Here is a 19,510-nt window from a genome sequence, read left to right on the forward strand (position 1 = left end):
GCTAGTATCTTGTAGAATCAATTTTGCCGTTCAGGGATCATTCATGTTCTGAGCGGAATCGAGTGTTTCCTTTGCGGCTTGCCCACCAAGGCATGGCTACAATCCCCACCACTGACGAACTCGGCCATGTTCTTGATCGTGCAGTCGGCGATTTCTCGCAGGGCTTCTTCTGTGAAAAAGGCTTGGTGGCCACATACGAGCACGTTGTGAAATGTGGTCAACCGCATGAGTTCGTCGTCTTCTATGATGGTCCCAGAGTGGTCGTGGTAGAACAGACCTCCCTCGCCCTCGTACACGTCCAGGGCCAGACCACCTAGTTTGCGGCTCTTCAGGGACGCAATGACAGCCTTGGTGTCGATCAGTCCCCCGCGAGACGTGTTGACCAATATCGCGCCGGTCTTCATTTTCTGCAGCGTGCTTTTGTTCATGATATGCTTTGTGTTGTCCATCAAGGGGCAATGCAAGCTGATGATGTCGCATTGAGGAAGTAGCTCATCAAGCTCCTTGACGTACTCCCCGTACTTCTTGAGCTCGTCGTTCTCGAAAGGATCAAACGCCACAATACGACATCCGAAGCCGGCACCCATGATCTTTGCAAACGCGACGCCGATACGTCCTGTGCCGATGACACCCACTGTCTTGCCGCGCAGGGTCTTGCCCAGGAGGCCGGCGAGGTTAAAGTTGGCCTCGCGGACACGGTTATAAGCCCTGTGCGTGTTGCGGTTCAGAGTCTGGATGAGAGCCACGGCAAACTCGGCGACCGCTTCGGGCGAGTACGCAGGGACATTTGCGACATGCAGTCCAAGCTGTTCGGCAGTCTTGAGATCGACGTTGTTGAAGCCCGCACAACGAAGAAGGACGGCCTTGACTCCGTGTTCCGAGAGGGCGCCCAGCACGGCGGCGTCCACCGTGTCGTTGACGAAGACACAGACAGCAAGGGTGTCCTTGTGCAAGGCGCTGACGGTGTCTACTGACAGGGCGAACTCATGGTGTACAATCTCAAGGGCGCCAGAGGTTGAGGACTCGAGCAATTCTGAAGCCCTGCCAGATGTGAGGTAGAGCCTGTCATATGGCTTTGCGGAGAAGACGGCAAGCTGAGGCATGATGGCCTTGGTGTATATCAGTAACAATGATGAGATGGAGAGATATTGATGCTGGTTTGGAGGCAGGTGAGTGTGGCCAGATTCAAGCCAGTGGGATAATGTCAGGAATGTGTTGTTAGATGGCCGAGGGAAGAACTCGAGTTTTGCTATCAAGTACACCAGGAGAGGGGTTGCCTCAAGGCGAGCTTATTGAGCTGGGCGCCCAGTGGTTCCAAGGTTGTTGCACGCAAGCAGCGTTGCCGGAAGCCGCATCGATTGGCAGGCACGCCCTCTTGGCTCGTACGAGACAAGAAGCACATTGCATGTGCTCGGCGAGACAGGATCTTCACAGCTGTCTCACCCTGGTTTTCTTGCTCAAGACGAGGCACCAGCTCCTCTTTCCCATAAAAGCCACTCACGCAAGGTCAACGAGAATGAAGAGTGGGAGCGATTTTGTGAGCGGATGCGAATTTCAGACCACGCCGTCGTCTTGACTAGAGGGCCTTGTCGAGGCTGGGCCGGCTTACGGACACAAGGCGACCAAAAGATGAGTACATTCTGCCATATTTTATAGCTTCAGGTCGTCCCGTTCTCATTGATACAGCCTTTCAGCGATCCAAGCACGTACTATTGCACATCTGCACGTTGGGACATGGACTGCAGGACAGCTCCAGCGCTGGGGTGCGGGGCACTTGACGCACAGGATGCGGGGTCTGCCTGCATCTCGACTGCTACCTAGATTCTCACTCGTTCTGACAGTCAAAGAATAATAATTCTTCGGTTCTAGAGGATCCACACAGGCAGGTGCCTGCAATGTCTTGATTGGTGTCACTTCCAATCTCACGGAACAATGTTTCAACATGTGGCAAGAGCACGTCACATATAGAATGCTAGCTTGGTATGGCTCGAGATAGGCAGTGATTCTATGACCCGGTCTCACCACTGCAGGCTCAACAATTGCAATAGCCTGTGTGGGAAAGCAACCCCCCATATTCGTAATCATGCAGACGCCTACCTTAAGAACGTACTTAGCGTATGTAGCGTACCTGAGCTGCTTGCAGCCTGCCCGTGGTGGGGCACGACAAACGCTGTGCATCGGCACCTGCGGCTCTATCGTCCCTGACCAACGTTCAGCGGCGCTCACTCAGCAGCAAACACTTCTCAAGCCATCTGGTTCGCTTACACCTCGCTGCTGCTGTGGCTCGCTCTCGCATTATATGTGCACCATCCCAGGGACACATTCCGTTTTGCTAGGCTAGAGGTCTCTTCCCTCATCATCACTCCTTTGAACACAGAAATGACCAAGTCTGTTTGCATCATTGGTATGCTCCCGCCTAAACCTTGCCCTTCCCTGCCGCACCATCGTCGAGTCGGTCATGCTCACAGTCCGTCCTAGGTGCCGGCCCTTCGGGGCTCGTCGCAGCCAAATCTTTACTGCATGATGTCGGCCCAGGGACTTTCAAAGTCACCATCTTCGACAGCCAGAGCCGCATAGGCGGCCTGTGGCCTGCCTCCAAGACAGACAATGGCGGGCTCGTGCACCCGCTCATGGTCGCGAATCAGAGCAAACACACAGTCCAGTTCAGCGACCTGGCATGGGAGCCTTCCGCACCGCAGCTCCCCCGCGCCTGGCAGGTCGGACAGTATCTCGAGCGATATCGACAACGTTATCTCCAGGCTGCTGATCTGCGACTTGGTCACAAAGTCGTGGCAACCGAGGTCAAGACTGGTGGGTCATGGGAGATACAGACCAGCTCCGAGAAAGGCGTGGAGACGAGCGTGTTTGACTGTCTCATCGTCTCGACGGGCTTCTTCGGCCAGCCGATCTGGCCAGAAGATATACCCAGGAAGAATGATGTGCCCATCATTCACAGCAGCAGATATAGGACCCTGCAAGACCTTCTACCACGAGACAAGCCGGCGGGTGGGAAGATCCTGGTCGTTGGTGGCCAGATGTCTGGCATTGAGATTGCTGGCACTGTCGCGACTCACTTGTCTACCGCCATCAACACGCCTGATGACAAGCCAATTGCCCAACCAGAAAAGTACAAGATACATCATGTCGCGCACCGTCCCGCATGGGTCCTTCCGCTGTTCACTTCACCTACTGTAAGTACAATCTCGACCCAGAGTTATCTTCTCCAAGGGCTGACATGGATCTGCAGCCCAAAGAAGCGGCTCCCTTTTTCTTGCCGTGCGACCTTCCCTCGTATAACCTGGCCGGGCGCCCAAAGCCGTTGACCAACAAGTCGGGCTCCATCAGCGAGGAGGCCGCGCAGCAGTCCAACGGGATCTTCAAGGTTGTCCTTGGGACAGATCAATCTGAATTCTCCCCGCAGACTGCGATTCAGGGCGACTTATTGGATGCGCCGCCATATCTGGCAGTCAGCGAACACTACCTGGACTTTGTCCGGTCTGGCCTGATTGAGGTGAGCAAAGGCAAAGTCTCGGGCGTCTCCGGGTCTGCAGTTACAATTTCTCCAAGCGGTGAGAGGATTGAGGATGTCGCAGCCGTGATCCTAGCAACTGGATTTGACCCAGCGGCTTCGATCTCTTTTCTACCCTCTGCAGTCCAGGAAGCCATCTCATTCGACCCTTCAAACGTCAACCTACCTGCTGCGCTTGCTTTCCATGGCACACATCATCCCACCTTCCCAAGCTTGGGCTTTGTAGGGTTTTACAGGTCGCCATACTGGGGCGTGATGGAAATGCAGGCGAGATTCGTGGCCCAGATGCTTCTTGGCTCAGAGGCAAAAGCGTCTCTTGAGGATACATTGGACCAAGACAAGAGCATTGAGCATATCCTGCATTTGAGGTCCGACCCAAGGACTGCCCAGTTCCCAACGGGCGACTATCCTTTTATCATGCAGGAATTCGGAAATGCTCTTGGCATTCAGATATCCGAACCCCTGCCAACTCCCGAGCTGCCTGAGGGAAAGGCCATGGACATCCTGACACCTGCGCGATATGTCATGCCGGGCCTGTCCCGGGAACAACAGGACGAAGTTGACAAGAATCTTGCATCAACCAACGAGGCAGCCCTCGGTGGCCTCACAAAAGCCAAGTTCGTGGCGCATGCGGTCTTTCGGTCATTGTTGGGAGACTGGATTCTCGAGCGCGACCTCATCTCCAAATTACCTTCCCACCCTAGCGGCCGCTTTGTTGGGGTTGCCAAGTTCCTCTTGCGAGAAGGCACTGCTGATGGCCGAAGTCTGGACAAAGAGTCCGACCCTGGGATGGAATATCTCTACATTGAGGACGGCGACTTCACCGCCTCCAACGGCATGAAATTCCGTGCTACCCGGCGGTACATTTGGCGTTTCAACGACGCAACCGACACCCTGAGTGTATGGTTTGCCAGGACAGACGACAACTCGCGGGCAGACTACCTCTTTCACGATGTCGAGTTCCTGGTTCCGGACAAGCAGCCAAGCAGTGCCCACAAATGCTGGCACGCCAAGGCTGCTCATCTTTGCATTGATGACATGTACAACGTCAAGTACGAGTTCAACTTCGGCGCTGTAAACTTGAAAGACTGGCGTCTCGCATATACCGTCAATGGTCCGAAGAAGGACTATACCATAGATGGCACTTACCGCAGAGCTTAGAATCTAATAGATGCCGAGCGGAGTTTTGACCATGGAGTTCGACTCATTCCTCGTAGCGGAATTTCGCCAGGGCCAGATTCATTTTTGACGTGGTGCAACTCATATGGCTTGTAGCTGTTCTTCCGGGTCGGGCAGTGTATAGCTTTGCTTGTAAAGAAACCTGTTCGAGTACTCGATCTCAGCGTACTCTCTGGTGTCGAGACCGATCTTCTTTGGTGCCTGTTGTTGTTGTTTGGTCAGTCTCTCTCCCAAGTAGGATTTCCCACGGCTCAACTCAGTCACAAATTGTAGGCAAGGTCAAGCTTGACAGCAAGTGATCTACAGGTTTCAGGCCCGCTTCTGGTCTGGGCGGAATCTGCATGTAAGCTGCATGCGCATCCGACTTCAATGATGACGCCAGCTCCTGAAGGGCCCCCATCCATATCGTATGTAAACTACCACTCGTTGACATCGAAGCTGACTCTACTGTTGAACAATATACATGGGTCACTTGATGAAGACCCTGGTCCAGCACCGAGGGTCAACGCTGATGAAGAGTCGATACAATGTGATCTTGTAAACTACCTTATGGTAAGTATCCTTAAAATATCAAACGGCCAGGGGGTGGTGCGAAACTGTTTTGAGGGAAGGTTTGTCTGTAGAGCCAAATTGATGCAAGGCCGTTGTCGATACCGTTTAACTAGCAATGCTTCTATCATGCCCATGGCTGAGCATTCTTCACCATGCATGATCATGTATTCTTCCAGATCGAAAGTGAAACCCCGCCTAGATATCATAAACGCACACGAGACCGCCACCAATATTTATAGGACAGTACGAAGGGAATAAAAAAGAATTCAACAGCAATAGAGCTAAATCACCATTCAAACACATCCAAGGCCCTGAAAACGTCAACCTTTGCAAAGCCTGGCTTCTAGACCCTCAGCCACCCCATCTCCATCACCGGCGCTGAGCCCTAATCATCCCTTTCGCGCTCCCCAATAATAGCATTAACCATCCCCAAGCTCCCAGCAAAGATACTCACCGTCTCCTTCTCCTCACCCTGACCAACACCATAAACCACCGACGCTACACCCATAACATACTCCGCCAAACCCTCATCCTCATCCTCCTCTGCCTCACCACCACCACCACCACCACCCCGAGCCTGCTGAAACCACAGCGCCGAGCCAGACTCCCCTCCCGCGAGCGCCGCATCCGCATGCAAACCAGGTCTCTGCTCCGGCCCCGTCACCGTCAAACCCGGTCGCTCGCACCGCGCGTCGTACTTGTGGAAGCTCACCCCGCGGTGGCAGTACAGGTTGCGCCCGCCGTCGATGCTGCCCGGGTACCCGCAGACCGCGAGCCGGGGGTCGTCGCGCAGGCGCGGGTCTACAGGGCTGGCGCCGAAGAAGCCCAGCGCGTCGCCGATGCGGTCGGCCAGGCGGATGATGGCCCAGTCGTCGACGTTTTCGCAGTTTGTGTTGTTGGTGGCCTTGGGCAGGGCGTAGGAGGTTGACTGTGTGTGTGTCGTCTTTTTGTCAGTCTTTTATTCCATGATTACCTGACTTCGTGCTTATGAAAGGAAGGGAGGGGGGTAATAACAGCGACACGGATTATATCGCGAATGCCCCCTTTACTAGATTTACCCAATATGCAACTGAGGAATCAATCTCAGTTTCAGCAAAGGGGACAAACGAGACTGGATCCATGTTGTCGGGGATGCAGTGCCGCGCTGTCAAGACAAGGTTAGATCCCACCAGTGACCCGGTACAGTACACGCCGTTGCCCCATTCCACGCGGCCAATGCGGTCGTACGGATGAACAATGTCGAAGTTGCGGACGCCGTTGACCGAGCGTGCGTACAGAGCTGAAGTGTTGACGGATCTCGCCGCCTTCAATGGCGGTGCCGTGATCATCTCCTCGCTTGGCGCGGTGTGGTGGTGGTCGTCGTTGAGCGGGATCTCAATGGTCTTGACTCTGCCTTTGGGCATACCTGCGCGTCGGATCGCGGCCTTGGGATCGAAGTTGAATTCCCATTCTCGGCCCCAGTTGTTGGCGGTGATGGTATCGCTCGCGGCGGCCCTGGAAATCGTGGGTAGTGCCACGATGACGGACGAGAGACCAAGAGCGGCGGCCGTGGCCTGAAGTGTGAAGGAGAAGGCAACCATTCTGGCATTTATATTCTTGGGTATTTGGCAGGTAGCTTGAGCAATCTGTTTTTACAGAGATCTGACTGTGAGGAGGAGAACACAACAACTACGTGTAAATATATGAACCCGTACACTCATTTCTCCAATGATGCTTTCTCCGAAAGGGGGTTTTCTGTCTTCCACCGAATATGGAGGACAGGTACCCAGAGATCCTGCAGCCGGAGATAGCCCACGTGATAAATACACCCAGCTTTTTTGAGTGTGAAGATGCACATCTGAGACGGCCTCGAGATGAGCGACAGACTATCGAGGTATCGCCTTGGAATAAATCATCCTGATACTCTACTCGATCAAGATCATGTTTCGAACGTTGAAACGGGAGACACTGGATGCTGAAGTGGTGTGTGAGGCCAGTATGGCGCTTGTCCATGTGAGAAAGTTGCATGACACACATCAACACACGAGCCGCAACGGTCGAGCCGGAGTGCATATTTTGGGCTGTTACCAAAGCCCGAGTCAGCGTGGTAGGACAGTATCTGCCATCCACCTTGGAGGAGAGGGACCCACGAAAGACAAAAGCACCCCTCACGACAGCAATATTCTCAATCTGAAAATTGAAACTGGCTGATGTGGGCTCACCACTTGGCTTTTCCATGATGGCGGACCTTGTAGTGATTTCATTGCTGATGCGAATGACAAGTTTATCGCGATGCATTACGCCTCTGTTATTGTAGTCGAAAAGATATACAACGGCACTTGGGACTAGGCGCTTGACTCAGGTGCAACGAGGAAGGTGTCTATCTAATCAGACCAACGAGATGAACCATGATGATTTTAAGCGAGTATAATGAGCTATGGAACGCTTCACATATAGATCGAGAGGGCGAAGACGTCGACGACGCGAGCTCCTGCTGCACTGTGCGAAGGAAATGTGCAGAGTGAATCAAACATCCGAGTGGTGCGTGCCGTCCCTTGCAGCTGTAAGCGTCCAATGGGATTTGGGTTCGTGGAATAGAAATCAGCAGGACAAAGGTTGTCAAGTGTCTCTGTTGGGCATGCCGAAATTTGGTTGTCCGTTTTGGGCGCCCACACCACACGAACGGCAGGCACGATCCTCGCTAGGATTCGGAGCTGGGGCCGGGTCGCCTGCGGCTGCAGCCACGTGGGGAGACTAGGACGGCTTAAGTAAGCGCCACTGACTTGGTCCAGCCAACCAGGGCCAGCCGAGGTGCTGCAACTCGACGGATCTCCAGGGCTATCGCCGGTCTGGGTCCTTCTAGCGCCCCGCGGCTTCGAGACTCGTTGGGACCCCGATTCTGACGGACTCTCTCTGCCTGCTGTTCGTTTCTGATGGCTGCCAGCTGCGGTCGTGAGCAGCACGGTAATGTTGCTTGCCAGAGACGGGACTGTCGCATCGTCATGTGTGCTGCAGAGCACAGGAGCAAGCCAACGCCAGCCATGAGATGTTACTATTAACCATAAGGTAGTGTTCCAGGTATTCGTCCTCCAATGGTCCGAGGCCCGAGGCGGCCGGATCCAGGCCGAGTGCTGAACAACGGCGTGGCCGCCCCCGCACCGCCTGGCCGGAATTGGGTGACAGCAGCGCCTGAACCCTGCTAGCCCCCCGGTCAGCACACCCCTGATCCCCCAGCGCTCCAGCAGGGGTCCGCCCTTGACTCGTGGCCGACAGGGACTCTCGGCAACAAAAGTCCAGTCCCGTCCACCACCACCAACAACACCACGCTCTCCTCATCTTCTAGGGTCGAGGTTGGCGCCATCCACGCCGTGCTTGCTTCAATTGCTGGCATCCTGCTCTCTGTCTCTGTCTCTTTCTCTTTCTCCATCTCTCGATTCTCTGCTTTCCCTAGGCAAGGCACACGATCCCGCGGCGCAAAACCACCACCACCCAAAGGTGGCCACAAACAGAGCACCTGGTGCCACCAGACAGAAACCACACACGCCATACATTCACCTTCACTCACGATGCCCACCACCCTGGACACCACCAAGCCCATCGTCCCGGTCCCCGCGCCGTGGCGGCTTAGGGGCGACGTCTACGTCGTCACCTTCTTCAACAAGGCCGGCAACCTGCCCGAGCACACCTACTCCCCGCTCGAGCGCGACTCCTCGTACGCAGACCCGGCCCTCACCGGCGCCCACCTCGGCGGCCTCAGCCAGTTCCAGATCATCCGCTACACCGACAGCCCCGTCGGCCCTTACGACGAGCTCATTGTCTGTCCGGGCTACTACAACTACCAGGTCGACGACCCCACACGCCCGGGCAAGCGCCTGACCAAGAAGAACGTGCGCATCTCGAGAATCTACGTCTCGCAAAAGTACACGTGCTGGAATGGGCGGACGAGTAAGTAGCGTTCCCCCCAAACAACAACAACAACAACAACAATCAACACCAACCTGCTATCCTCCCAAGAAACCAAAACCATGAAACTAGATCACTAAAAAAACAAAACAGACTGGAACATCCCCAAGCACCTCGCCCGCTTCACCTTCACCACCAACCCGACCGACAACTCGACGACAGTAGAGGTCTTCCCGCACGACACGACCGACGACACGGCCAACCCCTCAGTCCAGTCTCTAGGCTCCGAGTCCCAGCCCGCCACGGTGCCCTTCTTCCGCGCCACCTTCCACCCGCAGCGCTTCGTCCCTTCTTTCCCCTTGTCCTTATCCTGGATCTCCGCGCTCGGGATGGACATTGGCCTCGTGCAACCCCCCTTGCCGGGCAACCAGGACGCCTCGCAGGGGGAGTTGCCGGGGACGCAGCGCTGGTGCAAGATCGGCCCCAACCAGTCCACGCGCAATGCGTCGATCGGGTGGCTCGACATGAAGCAGACTGCCGACGATGGTGGGGAAGGGGAAGGGGCCGCCAAGAAGGGCGCGGTGACGACCACGGCGGGGCAGATCCCCGGGTGCGAGAACTTTTGGCCCGGCATGGGCCGCTGGCAGCTCGCCATCAAGATGGACGACGCCGAGATCGACTTTGGTCACGCGACGTATTGGGAGACGCCAAAGACCATGATGTAGACGGGAAGAGGCAGGGGACTTGCACTGTTTGCGAAGAAGCTGGCGTTTGGGCGCGTTTCTCTTTTTGTTTTAGCCTGCGAGTGTGTTTTGCAACTTTGGTAAAGCGAGATGTTTTTGATGATGATGGCGAGACACTCTCCAGTTCTTGTTTTTCTAGCCAGTTAAATACCAACCCAATCGCGCAAGATTTCCACATTTATACTGGCCTTTTCCTCTCCCAACTTCTATCTCTCTGTCTCGCTGTACACAAAATATCAGGGGTATCTCAGTTCCGTGTTGCCGTAAATCTTTCCTACTCCAACCCTTTGAAAACGCCAAATTTGTCCCGCAAGAACTTTTGCACCTCCCGGTTGCCTCCTAGTCCAGCAAGGAGTCCCTCGCGGTCTCCCTCAATTTTCAGCCCCTGCAAGCCCGTCGCCCGCGACAGAGCAACGTAGACCTGCCCTTCCTCAAAGGCCTTGGAGAGGTTCACAATGACCCTGTCCAAGGTCAGACTCTGGCTCTTGTGGATCGTCATCGCCCACGCGGGCGCGAGCGGGATCTGAGTGCGGGTCAGCAAGCTGTAAGGCTGCTCATCGCCAATCTCTGCTATCGAGCAGTCGGCAAAGATGATGCGCTTGAGGCCGTTGTGGAACCGCACAACCGGCCACACTTTGTTGGCCACCGTCGGGTCCGTAATGAACTGCTTGATCTGCGCGGCTTTGAAGTGCGCAAAGTCGCCGCGGATCTCGTTCTCGGGTGGTTCTTCGCGGGAGCTTTTGCGGACGCGTGGGATCTTCTCGGGATCATACGGCTCGAAGCCACAAATGATGCCCTGGCTGCCATTGCACAGGCCAGCCTCGAGATCCAGATTGACCAGCAACACGACGAGCATGCCCCTCTTGAGCTCCACGCAATCTGAGAAGCGATGGTCGCTAAGCTCGAGGAGCGGGCCGGGCGGCCGGCTGCCTCGTGGGTCCCGAGCGCCCTTGCGCGCAAAATGCGGGTGTTTCTCCTGCTGCCACTTGAACTCGTCCAGGCACCAGTAGATTAGTCTCTGGCCACTGAGCTTGTTGAACTCCCTGGTGTTAACCTCGTTGACCTCGTTACGGGTGGCGTACAGCTTGGTGGCATGATGCACCATGCATTTATGATCCATGAGAAGGTCGGTCTCCTCCTTGAGTAGCCGCTCCCCCATCCTGCACTTCTGCAGGATCTTGATAAACGTCTCATCACTCTGGCGATGGATCTTGCGAAGGTGCACGTGCTCAAACTGGCACTCGTCCCAGGCCTTGCTTTTGAAGGCCCACTTGTCTTCGTCGCGGTATTCGCCATGGCGGACGCAGTTGTACACTACTCCGTCGTCATATACTTTGCGGACGAGCTCACGACCGCAGGTGATACAGTGCTGGAACGGTCTGACTGGTGGGAGCTGGCAAAAGTCACCAGTTACGACCATCTGGATGCCCCCAAAGGCGCGGTCGTTACCTCGTGCTTCCTTGAGGATTGCATTGAGCCGCTCGAAATGCAGATTTTCGACCATGCTGATCTCATCGATGACAATGACGTCCGTCTCTTTGAAGCGCTTCCACACGAATCGACCATGCGCTTCACTCTTGAGTTGATCCAGCGGCCGTTTGTGATGGTCAGGCCGCCATCCAGCAAAGGTCCATGTGGTGGAGCCATTGACCTGTAGAGCCGCCCTGCCGGTAGGAGCGAGGATTCGCACTCTTTTGTTCTCCTGCTGTAGCCGCTTGGTAAACGCCTTGAGCACCGTGGACTTGCCACAGCCTGCTGAACCAGTATAGAAGACGTTTCTCCCGCTCGCTATCAGCTCCACCAGCGCAGCCTGCTCGTCACAGAGCTCTGGTTCACTTGGTAGCCTGGTGCTCTGCAGCTTCTTGGCCTGTGGCGTTGCTTTGGGCACTGTTGCAGCTTCGAGATTGTCGGCTATCGCCTGAGGCACTGGCTGAAAGGACGCAGAGGGTTGCTTTGGCGCGGTATGGTCTAGCGCGATTAGTGGTGAAGACTGCGGCGTTGAAGTCGGCCAGGCCCCGGGCATTGTGCCTTTTGTAGTGTGGATGTTGGCTTGATTAGCCACGAGTTCGTCCAGAGGGGACATTCGCGGCTGTGGATGCTTCATGATGGCCAAAAGATGGTAGACCAAGTTCAGTCCGCCCACGTCTGGAAGACGAAGTTTTAGGTATTCGATACCAAGTTGCTCGGCAAGGAAGCCAACGATCTTCTTGGGATCGCGCATGTAGGGCTTGACGTCCTCGCTTTGTGTCGGGCAGCCTCGACCCTCGTGAAGGTGAAACATCACTTCGTATGAGTGCGAGGGGTAAAAGCCAGATTCATGATATGCAGCCAGCAGCCTCTCCCGCTCAATTTTGAGTGCCTGCACGGCCAGCTCGTTTGCGATGCGCTGGAGTTTGTGCTTCTCTGTATGGCTGATACGAGAGATCGGCAAGCAAGTGGCGTGGCCGCCCAATCCCGTGGTCGGCTGAGACAACATGGATGTGAGCTCGGCAGGATCTGACTTCTGCTTCTTGGACAATGGACTGGATGCCACACCTGCGAGAACAGACCTCTTGCGGGCTGATCTGCTCTCCATGGGGGAAGAGCATGGTGGCAAGGCGGGATAGGTGACTGGCAGTCGCGGCGAGGTTGACTCCAGCTTGGCAGTCACAGACGCTGTTTTGCTGTTGGCCGAAGACGGTAGCGGCCGCTCACCCTGAAAAGGCGGAAGCGGTGGGAGTTCACCGGTGAAATCGCCAAGCCTTCCTTGAGCATATCGTTGTTGAAGCACGGAGAGGGGTCCAAAACCGATCCAGACCGGTGGCAAGTCAGCTTTGGAGCGCGCGAAGCCGTCTCCTAAGATTGTCGGAGCATAGAGGCAGCCATCTGCCTGCCATTTATCGTAGTTGTAAAGACAGTCGTGGAGAGCACGCACTATTCCGACAGTGCCAGGAGAGTCGCTGGTCGGGTTGTCGGTCGGAGTAAACATGCTATGTCGTACAGGGTAAGGGCCCTAGACACATCTTTTTGAACGATACACAACTTCGGGCAGATGGTCGTGATCAGACAGTGAGGGGCATAGGACAAGATCGCAGGACGTCATTGCTCGAGCAGTTGCAGGAGGTGGAGGAAGGAGCGGCCACAATGCGCCAGGCGTGCTGGGAGACGCGACGGTGGGTCGCTGTGTCAATTAATTGCTTCTTCCCGCAGGCGCTAAACTGCATCCAGCTGGCAGGGTCTTCAGTGGACAAGGGAGGGGTCTCAGGGTCAAAGGGTGCTCTTGGTGGGCCTCCTGTTTGTCCAGTGCGACTTGCACACCTATTTAAAGCTGCAATGAACAACTGGAGCGAGTCCTGACAAGCTACTGCTACACATGCCAAATACCCGGAGTCTAGCTTTACGCTATTTTGGGGATAAGTGATGGCATCAACTACAGCTTCTCCCGGGCGCTCTTGCTCGGGGATGAGTAGCCACTACCCAGGAATATCATGCGATCGATCGCGGCCGACGTCTTCCAGTCTGAACTCGGCCTGGCATAACAACTCTGAGCCACCACAACTCTCGACCAGACATACTGGGTGGCAATATGGCCTGCCACCTCGTCCTTATCCGTCTGAGCATCCCACAGGAGGACAACTGCGCTGGTGAGGACTTCGAGATGCTCGAGCAGATCCCTGCCGCGGTACTCGAGCTCGCCAGGGTCCTTCTTGACCGCTGCGACAAGGCCGAGAAGAACCTCCAGCCTCTCGTCCACAACCAACGTCTCGAGTTTGAATGCTTCCCTGTCCCCTGAGTCTTGGGCAGACAAACAGGTCCGCACCCATCTGGCGAAGACATCCTCAATGATCCTTCCACCCGCAATCCGCTTATCCCTGAGAACCCGCCCAACATCGTCCGCCATGACACTACCAGTGCCCTCCCAGATTGTGTTGACTACCGAGTCGCGGAACAGCTTGGCAATGTTGAGGATGCCGCCGTCTTCGTGGTTCTCACAATATCCCACGCCACCCAGGCACTCCATGCAAGACCGTAGCCCACTCACCGCAGCCATGCTGACCTGCGCCTTGATGACGGGCGTCAACAACCTCAGCAGGTCAGCAATGTGACTCGGGTCCTGGGGAATCAGCCCGGAAGAAGCACCAGCAGGTGTAACGTTCATGACCTGCCGTCCTTGCTCGACACAGCCCATGAGAGCGGCGCCGAAGAAGGTCAGCTGCGTGCACGCCCAGTATTTGACCGTCTCGCCAGCCATCCAGGCGACATGCTGCGAGTTGTCTGTGAGCAGTGTGCTGCCCCGGATTCTTCGGATCTTGGAGTATGCCCGACACACGGCAAGCCCACGAGACCAGTACGAGATGCTGCCCATGGCAGTGTGAAGCCTCGTGATGTTGAGAATGACCGAGATTTGCTTGACGCCCTTGCCCTCCTCCCCAACAAGCCAGCCTCGGCTACCAACGAGCTCGAGCTCCGCCGTCGGCACTGCCTTGGTGCCCATTTTGTTCTTGAGCCGCTGGATTCGGATGCCGTTGAGTTCAGTCTCGCCACGGCCTGTCGAGGACTGGCGCCTCATGGGCACCATGAACGCACTCAGGCCCTTGCCCGTCTGCGCCAGGAGCATCGTCATATCCGAGTCCGTGGCGCTGCTGAACCACTTGAACCCATCGATGCGCCACGGGCCTAGCGGTCTGCCAGAAGCATCAAGCTGGGGTCGTCCTCGTCCTTGCTTCTCGGCTTGGAGCTCCTCCCCCGTCAGCCTGCGGGCCACGGTTTCTGTGCCGCGAACATCAGACCCGCCCGACCTCTCCGTCATCCACTGCCCGCTCGTCCAGCTCTCGGACGGCCGATCGGACGTCAATCGCCGGTAGGCCTCCATGAAAACGTCCCTCTTCACTCTCCGCTCCTCCTCAGACTCCTCTGCCGGTGCGGACTGCCCACCCTCTTCCATCTCTCGCAGGGATTTTGCCACCAGCGTGGCAGCCCCATCCGTCATGGTCATGGGACACCCGGTCATCGTCGACGTGTGGCTCCACGCATGGCCGACGGCGAACTGGTCGATCCGGCGGTTGTGCGCCCGGGCATTCTGGGGCGCGTACACCCGCGACACCACGCCCTGCCGCACGCCGATCCGCTTGAGCCCGCGCCACCCTTCGCTGGTGCGCAGCGGGTCCACGGCGTTGACCTGGCCAAAAGTGTTGAGCGGCTGCAGCGTCGGCGGGTTCGTCTCGGCGTCCACGGCGTGCTGGAGGACTTGTGGGGTGAGCACGAGGCGCGAGAGGTCATGAAGGCTTGCGCCGACGGACTCCTGGGCGGAGGGGGGCAGGTAGAGCGCCAGGATGCGGGCGAGGACTGGGTCGTCGGACAGTGTTTGTGCTGCTGCCGTGGTGGTGGTGGTGGTGGTGGTAGTAGTAGTAGATGACACCTTGCTGGGCAGCGTGAACTGTGGCTCCAGCACGGGGAGGGCCTGAAAGAAGCCCGCCGTCGAAGACGACGGGGCGATGGCTTTCCCTGTGGGATTTGCCGATGTTGACGACGCCATGCTTCTTTGTTTGAAATCACAGGATGACGGTTTGATTCTGACACAGTTGGAGGCTGATGCTCCAATGTTCTGTTATTTCACAGCAGATTTCCCAAGTAAGTGGCTGCTGCGAATTGATCCCAGTACCTTGTGGCTCGATGGACCAAAGGAGAAAGAATAGGAAGCCTGGAGTCAATTAATTGGTGTTGACGTGTGAATTCGTGCAGTTGTTTTCTCTCGGGAACTTAAAAAGGCTAACCAATATGACACTGAGCCTGGCTGGACACGGGATCAGCCCTCTTTTTTTATCTGCCCGACCGAGACTAATAACGCTAGGACTCGACTCGTCACATGCGAGGAATGCGACGGATGCGTACGCGAGAAAGAAAAGAGAAGGGACGGAGTGATTCCGCATCCCCCATGTTCAAGCATGAGATACCCCCTGCATGTGCGGGGGAATGGAGAGCTAAGCTCCACCCCAGTCTTGTTGGTTGTGGAGATCTACCACCTCGGCATGTGTATGTGTGTGGAGAGATGGAGACTTGCATGGTGTTGCGGAACAAGGCCGCTCCTCCTTGAAAGCCCTGAACATGCAGGCAGGAGGAGCGACCGACCTCAGAAGCGTAAACAGCCAAGGGTTGCCGCAACCTGTGTGGCAATACTTGCGGCCCTTTGAAAATGTGCGGATTTATCCGTTGTTTAAGCACAACTACATCTACGAAACGGGCTGTGCATTAGACACAGGCAGCAGGAGGCACACACACACACCCTGGCCTCCATGCAACTTGGAGCGCCAGTCATTACTCATCCAAACACCTCCATCATGAAGTGATACTCAATCTTGCTCCCGTCCGCCCGCCCACGAGCGCTCAGCGCCGAGCACTTGTCCGCCAGGATCTCGCCCACAACGGGAGTCCCACAGAAGAACACGCCAACCTTGACCTCTTCGTCGTCGTCGTCGTGAGCATCGCCGGAGCCATCATCGCGACCAGCACCGGCCCTGCTTGACTGCTGCCCCCTTGCATTTTTTCTGCCCCTGGGAACAGCAGCGGCGGCGGCGGCGGCAGCATCTTTGGTCCGGCGGGCCTTGAAAGCGCGCACCTCGTCGTAATGCTCCTCCAGGATCCTCGTGAAGTCGGGCCGGCCAAAGTTGGTCGCGTTGATGAGCCCCGTGAGCGGCGACTCCGGGTGCTTCTCGGTGCGGTGCATCTCGAGCAGCCAGCGGTACACGTGCGTCGCGATGCCCTGCCGCTTCTGCGTGACGTGCGTGTGGATGTTGATGTCGAGGTGCCTGCCGTGGTGCGTGTCCTGGTGCTTGGCGTGCCAGAGCTGCGACGCCGAGACCGCGTTGAGCAGGTCCGAGAACCAGAGCAGCTGGTTCCGGTCCCGGACCATCCAGTGGAAGTCGACGCGGCGGTAGTCGTTGGCGTACGTCGGGCCGTGCGGGGAAGAAGAAGAAGAAGAGGGAGAGGTACCGGGTTTGCGAGTGGAGGAGTGGCGGTGATTGTCATGGGCGATGCCGTCCGTCTGGGCCGGGGCGTTGTGAATCAGGTTGCCGGCTGGCGGGACGATTGTATGATCACTGGAATCCGGCTCTGCTGTATTCCGTGCAGTGGTGTCCGCTCGATCGCTTTCGCTGTCGTCCTGCTGGTTGCTGAGGATGTCGCCACTGTGGGATCTCGCCGAGCCCGGGCCCAGGGGGAGCTTCCTTTGTCCACCTGGTCCGCCGTGTGCGGCATCGTCTTTGGCCTAGGGAATGGGTTAACAGTCTATACACGGACGAAGAAATTTGTCAACGCCATTACTCACCTGCAGATCCGCCAGAATGCCCGAAAATGGCGTGACTCCAATACCACCACCGACAACAATCGAATGCGTAAAGTCGTAGAACCTCTGGGCGGGAGCACCGAAGGGGCCGTTGATACCAATGTCAATCTCCGTCACCTTCTCCGTATCCGTTTCATCATTCTTTTTCTGCTTCTTCTCCTTATCTCCTCCCGCCTCGTCCGCATCTTCCCCGACAGCGAGCTTCCTCAGCTTCCCCGTCCAGTCCCCGTCAGTCTTGATGTGCAGCCACATCTGCTTCCCACTGCAAGCCGACACCGTGAACGGATGCCACTGCCACATGCTCAGCTGCGGCACCTGCAGGAAGACGTACTGCCCGGCCTCGTACCGCCACAGCCGCTCGCTCGGAATCGTGGCGCTGATCTCGACCGTCTCCGAGTCGAGCACCCTCAGCTTCGCCGGGATCCGGTGGAACCCCGTGGCCACGCGGACCAGCCTCTCGGCCGTCACCAGCAGCGTGGGGAACGCGAGGAAGTACCCGAGCATGGTCCACTGGAGCAGCTGCGTGGTCCCGTGGGCGATGAGCAGGCCGATGATGGGGAACATGAGCAGGTGGGCGAGCTGGAAGACCTGGTAGTTCCATTTCCGGACCTGCGGGAGGCTCAGGATCGCGAGCACATAGAACAGGCCCAGCGCGAGTATCCCCGTGATCCCCGGTCTCGTGCGGACAAAGTCGACGTACTGTGGCTTTGGCGCGCCCAGGAGTGCGGTGACCGCTTCTTGCCGCTCGGGACGGCTACCCCAGTTGAATGACCCGGACAGGTGGCCGATGGCATGGAGCGTCGCGAGCGCGAGGGCGACAATGGACATGCGGATGTGGAAGGCCTGCGAGAGGTCCCAGTTGATGAAGCGCGAGACATGGTAGAAGCGGCGGAGGAAAGTCGAGAAGTAGCGCGACATGCTGAGCACGAGGAAGAAGAAGGAGGCGTAGAGCTGCCAATGTCACCACACCAGGTCAGCAAGATGGCTCTCGCAATGTTCCAAGTCGAGAAAAAAGACACTTACAGCGCCAGCACAGGTCTTTGCCAGTACAACACCCCAGCCCAAGGCGGCCTGGTACTGTGGTCCCGTGGCGTATTTGACGCACTGCCAGATGCCCAACCCGAGATGCATCGCGACGACTACGCCCAGGAACACAATCTCCGGCCCGTGGACTGCCCAGTACGCCCTGACTCGGCGCCAGACGCTCATCGAGGCGACGTAATCGTGCTCCTCCTTCTCGGCGTCCTTGTCCTGTTTCATGGAGGGTATTTTCCATGACCGCACGCACTCCCTGAACTCGGCCCGGGGGATCCTGTGCTGGTCACGTTGCTTCTGCTGCGGCTGCTGCTGCTGTTGCGATGCACTCTCGTTGCTAGCATCGCCACGTGTCGCCAGCATCTTAGACAGGAACACATGTCTCGCGCCAGCCGCTTCTCCGTCGTCGGTATCGCCACCGGAAGCACCCTTGCGAGAAGAAGCAGCGACATCGCGATGGAGCCTCAGGTGCGGCGCAGCCTTGGGGGCGATCTCGTCATGCACGCGGTCCAGCTGGGCCTCGACCTCGCTGTATTCGATGAACCCATTGTTGTTGTGGTCAAGCTCGTCGAGAAAGGTGTCGATCTCGTCGTCGGTGAGGTACTTTACTCTGTCGCTGCTGTCGCTGCTGTCGCTGCTGTCGCTGCTGTCGCTGCTGTCGCTGCTGTTGTTGTTGTTGCTGCTGTGTTTTCCGGTGGTTTTCTTGTTTTGATTGTCAACCGCGAAAGTGTCCTCGTTCTTGTTGTCTGGGTTGCTGCAGTCTTGCCGAGTTGATGACTCGAGAGTGGTAGATGAATGGGTATTGCGTCCGGTCGGGTCTTGCTGATCTTGCGAGATTGGGGCAGGGGATATGTCCCGACGAGAAGAACCTGCTTCCTGGTCGGCCATGCTGCCCAACTGTCCTCCTTCCCTTCCTCCCGCGTTTCTCTTATAAGAAAAATGAGACGTCACGGTGGCCAATATCTCCAATGGAAGGTATCAATTCAGATGGCAGCACAAACCACCAGTGTCAGAAGCGCCAAGGGGGGATTGGGAACCTGAACCAGCCACAACAGTTGCACTTCTCTCGAGATCCGAGACAGATACAAATGAGTTAGGACGGGAGGAGAATGATCAACAGGGGCAGGCAGTGGGAACGGTTTCTTCACAAACCAGCACGCGATGGACAGGAAATATCAAAGATCCCAGCACCTGCCGTCCAGCCGAGTCGGCATTCTCTCGAACTGCGCGCGTCATCAGCTTTAAGACGGCGTACACTCACGGACCCAA

At 56.7% G+C, this 19,510-nt stretch overlaps 6 protein-coding genes across 6 annotated transcripts; 2 read left to right on the top strand and 4 right to left on the bottom strand.

Moving 5' to 3' along the window:
• Positions 1-41: 41 nt before the first annotated feature.
• Positions 42-1,103, bottom strand: B0I36DRAFT_346663 (putative D-lactate dehydrogenase; the record flags this gene model as incomplete). Its single annotated transcript, XM_046156483.1, has 1 exon — positions 42-1,103. The coding sequence occupies one exon, from the start codon at positions 1,101-1,103 to the stop codon at positions 42-44; it is 1,062 nt and encodes a 353-aa protein (XP_046014867.1).
• Positions 1,104-2,316: 1,213 nt separating this feature from the next.
• On the top strand, positions 2,317-4,884 carry B0I36DRAFT_84036 (uncharacterized protein). Its single transcript, XM_046163439.1, has 3 exons — positions 2,317-2,404; positions 2,479-3,191; positions 3,248-4,884. The coding sequence occupies exons 1-3, from the start codon at positions 2,380-2,382 to the stop codon at positions 4,688-4,690; spliced, it is 2,181 nt and encodes a 726-aa protein (XP_046014868.1). The 5' UTR covers positions 2,317-2,379; the 3' UTR covers positions 4,691-4,884.
• A 761-nt stretch (positions 4,885-5,645) lies between these two features.
• Positions 5,646-6,840, bottom strand: B0I36DRAFT_346665 (trypsin-like cysteine/serine peptidase domain-containing protein; the record flags this gene model as incomplete). Its single annotated transcript, XM_046156484.1, has 2 exons — positions 5,646-6,188; positions 6,319-6,840. The coding sequence occupies 2 exons, from the start codon at positions 6,838-6,840 to the stop codon at positions 5,646-5,648; spliced, it is 1,065 nt and encodes a 354-aa protein (XP_046014869.1).
• A 1,850-nt stretch (positions 6,841-8,690) lies between these two features.
• On the top strand, positions 8,691-10,013 carry B0I36DRAFT_84049 (uncharacterized protein). The gene is made up of 2 exons (XM_046163440.1): positions 8,691-9,184; positions 9,296-10,013. The coding sequence occupies exons 1-2, from the start codon at positions 8,806-8,808 to the stop codon at positions 9,865-9,867; spliced, it is 951 nt and encodes a 316-aa protein (XP_046014870.1). The 5' UTR covers positions 8,691-8,805; the 3' UTR covers positions 9,868-10,013.
• A 3,007-nt stretch (positions 10,014-13,020) lies between these two features.
• Positions 13,021-15,263, bottom strand: B0I36DRAFT_316927 (uncharacterized protein). The gene has a single exon (XM_046153098.1). It carries the CDS (start codon positions 14,873-14,875, stop codon positions 13,295-13,297), a length of 1,581 nt encoding a protein of 526 aa, XP_046014871.1. The 5' UTR covers positions 14,876-15,263; the 3' UTR covers positions 13,021-13,294.
• A 920-nt stretch (positions 15,264-16,183) lies between these two features.
• B0I36DRAFT_405283 (FAD-binding domain-containing protein) lies at positions 16,184-19,487 on the bottom strand (the record flags this gene model as incomplete). Its single annotated transcript, XM_046161786.1, is given in 4 exon segments — positions 16,184-17,128; positions 17,189-18,157; positions 18,230-18,943; positions 18,962-19,487. The coding sequence occupies 4 exon segments, from the start codon at positions 19,127-19,129 to the stop codon at positions 16,184-16,186; spliced, it is 2,796 nt and encodes a 931-aa protein (XP_046014872.1). The 5' UTR covers positions 19,130-19,487.
• Between the last annotated feature and the right edge of the window lie 23 nt (positions 19,488-19,510).

Source organism: Microdochium trichocladiopsis (assembly GCF_020744255.1).
Source record: "Microdochium trichocladiopsis strain MPI-CAGE-CH-0230 chromosome Unknown B0I36scaffold_3, whole genome shotgun sequence".
Classification (NCBI taxonomy): domain Eukaryota; kingdom Fungi; phylum Ascomycota; class Sordariomycetes; order Xylariales; family Microdochiaceae; genus Microdochium; species Microdochium trichocladiopsis.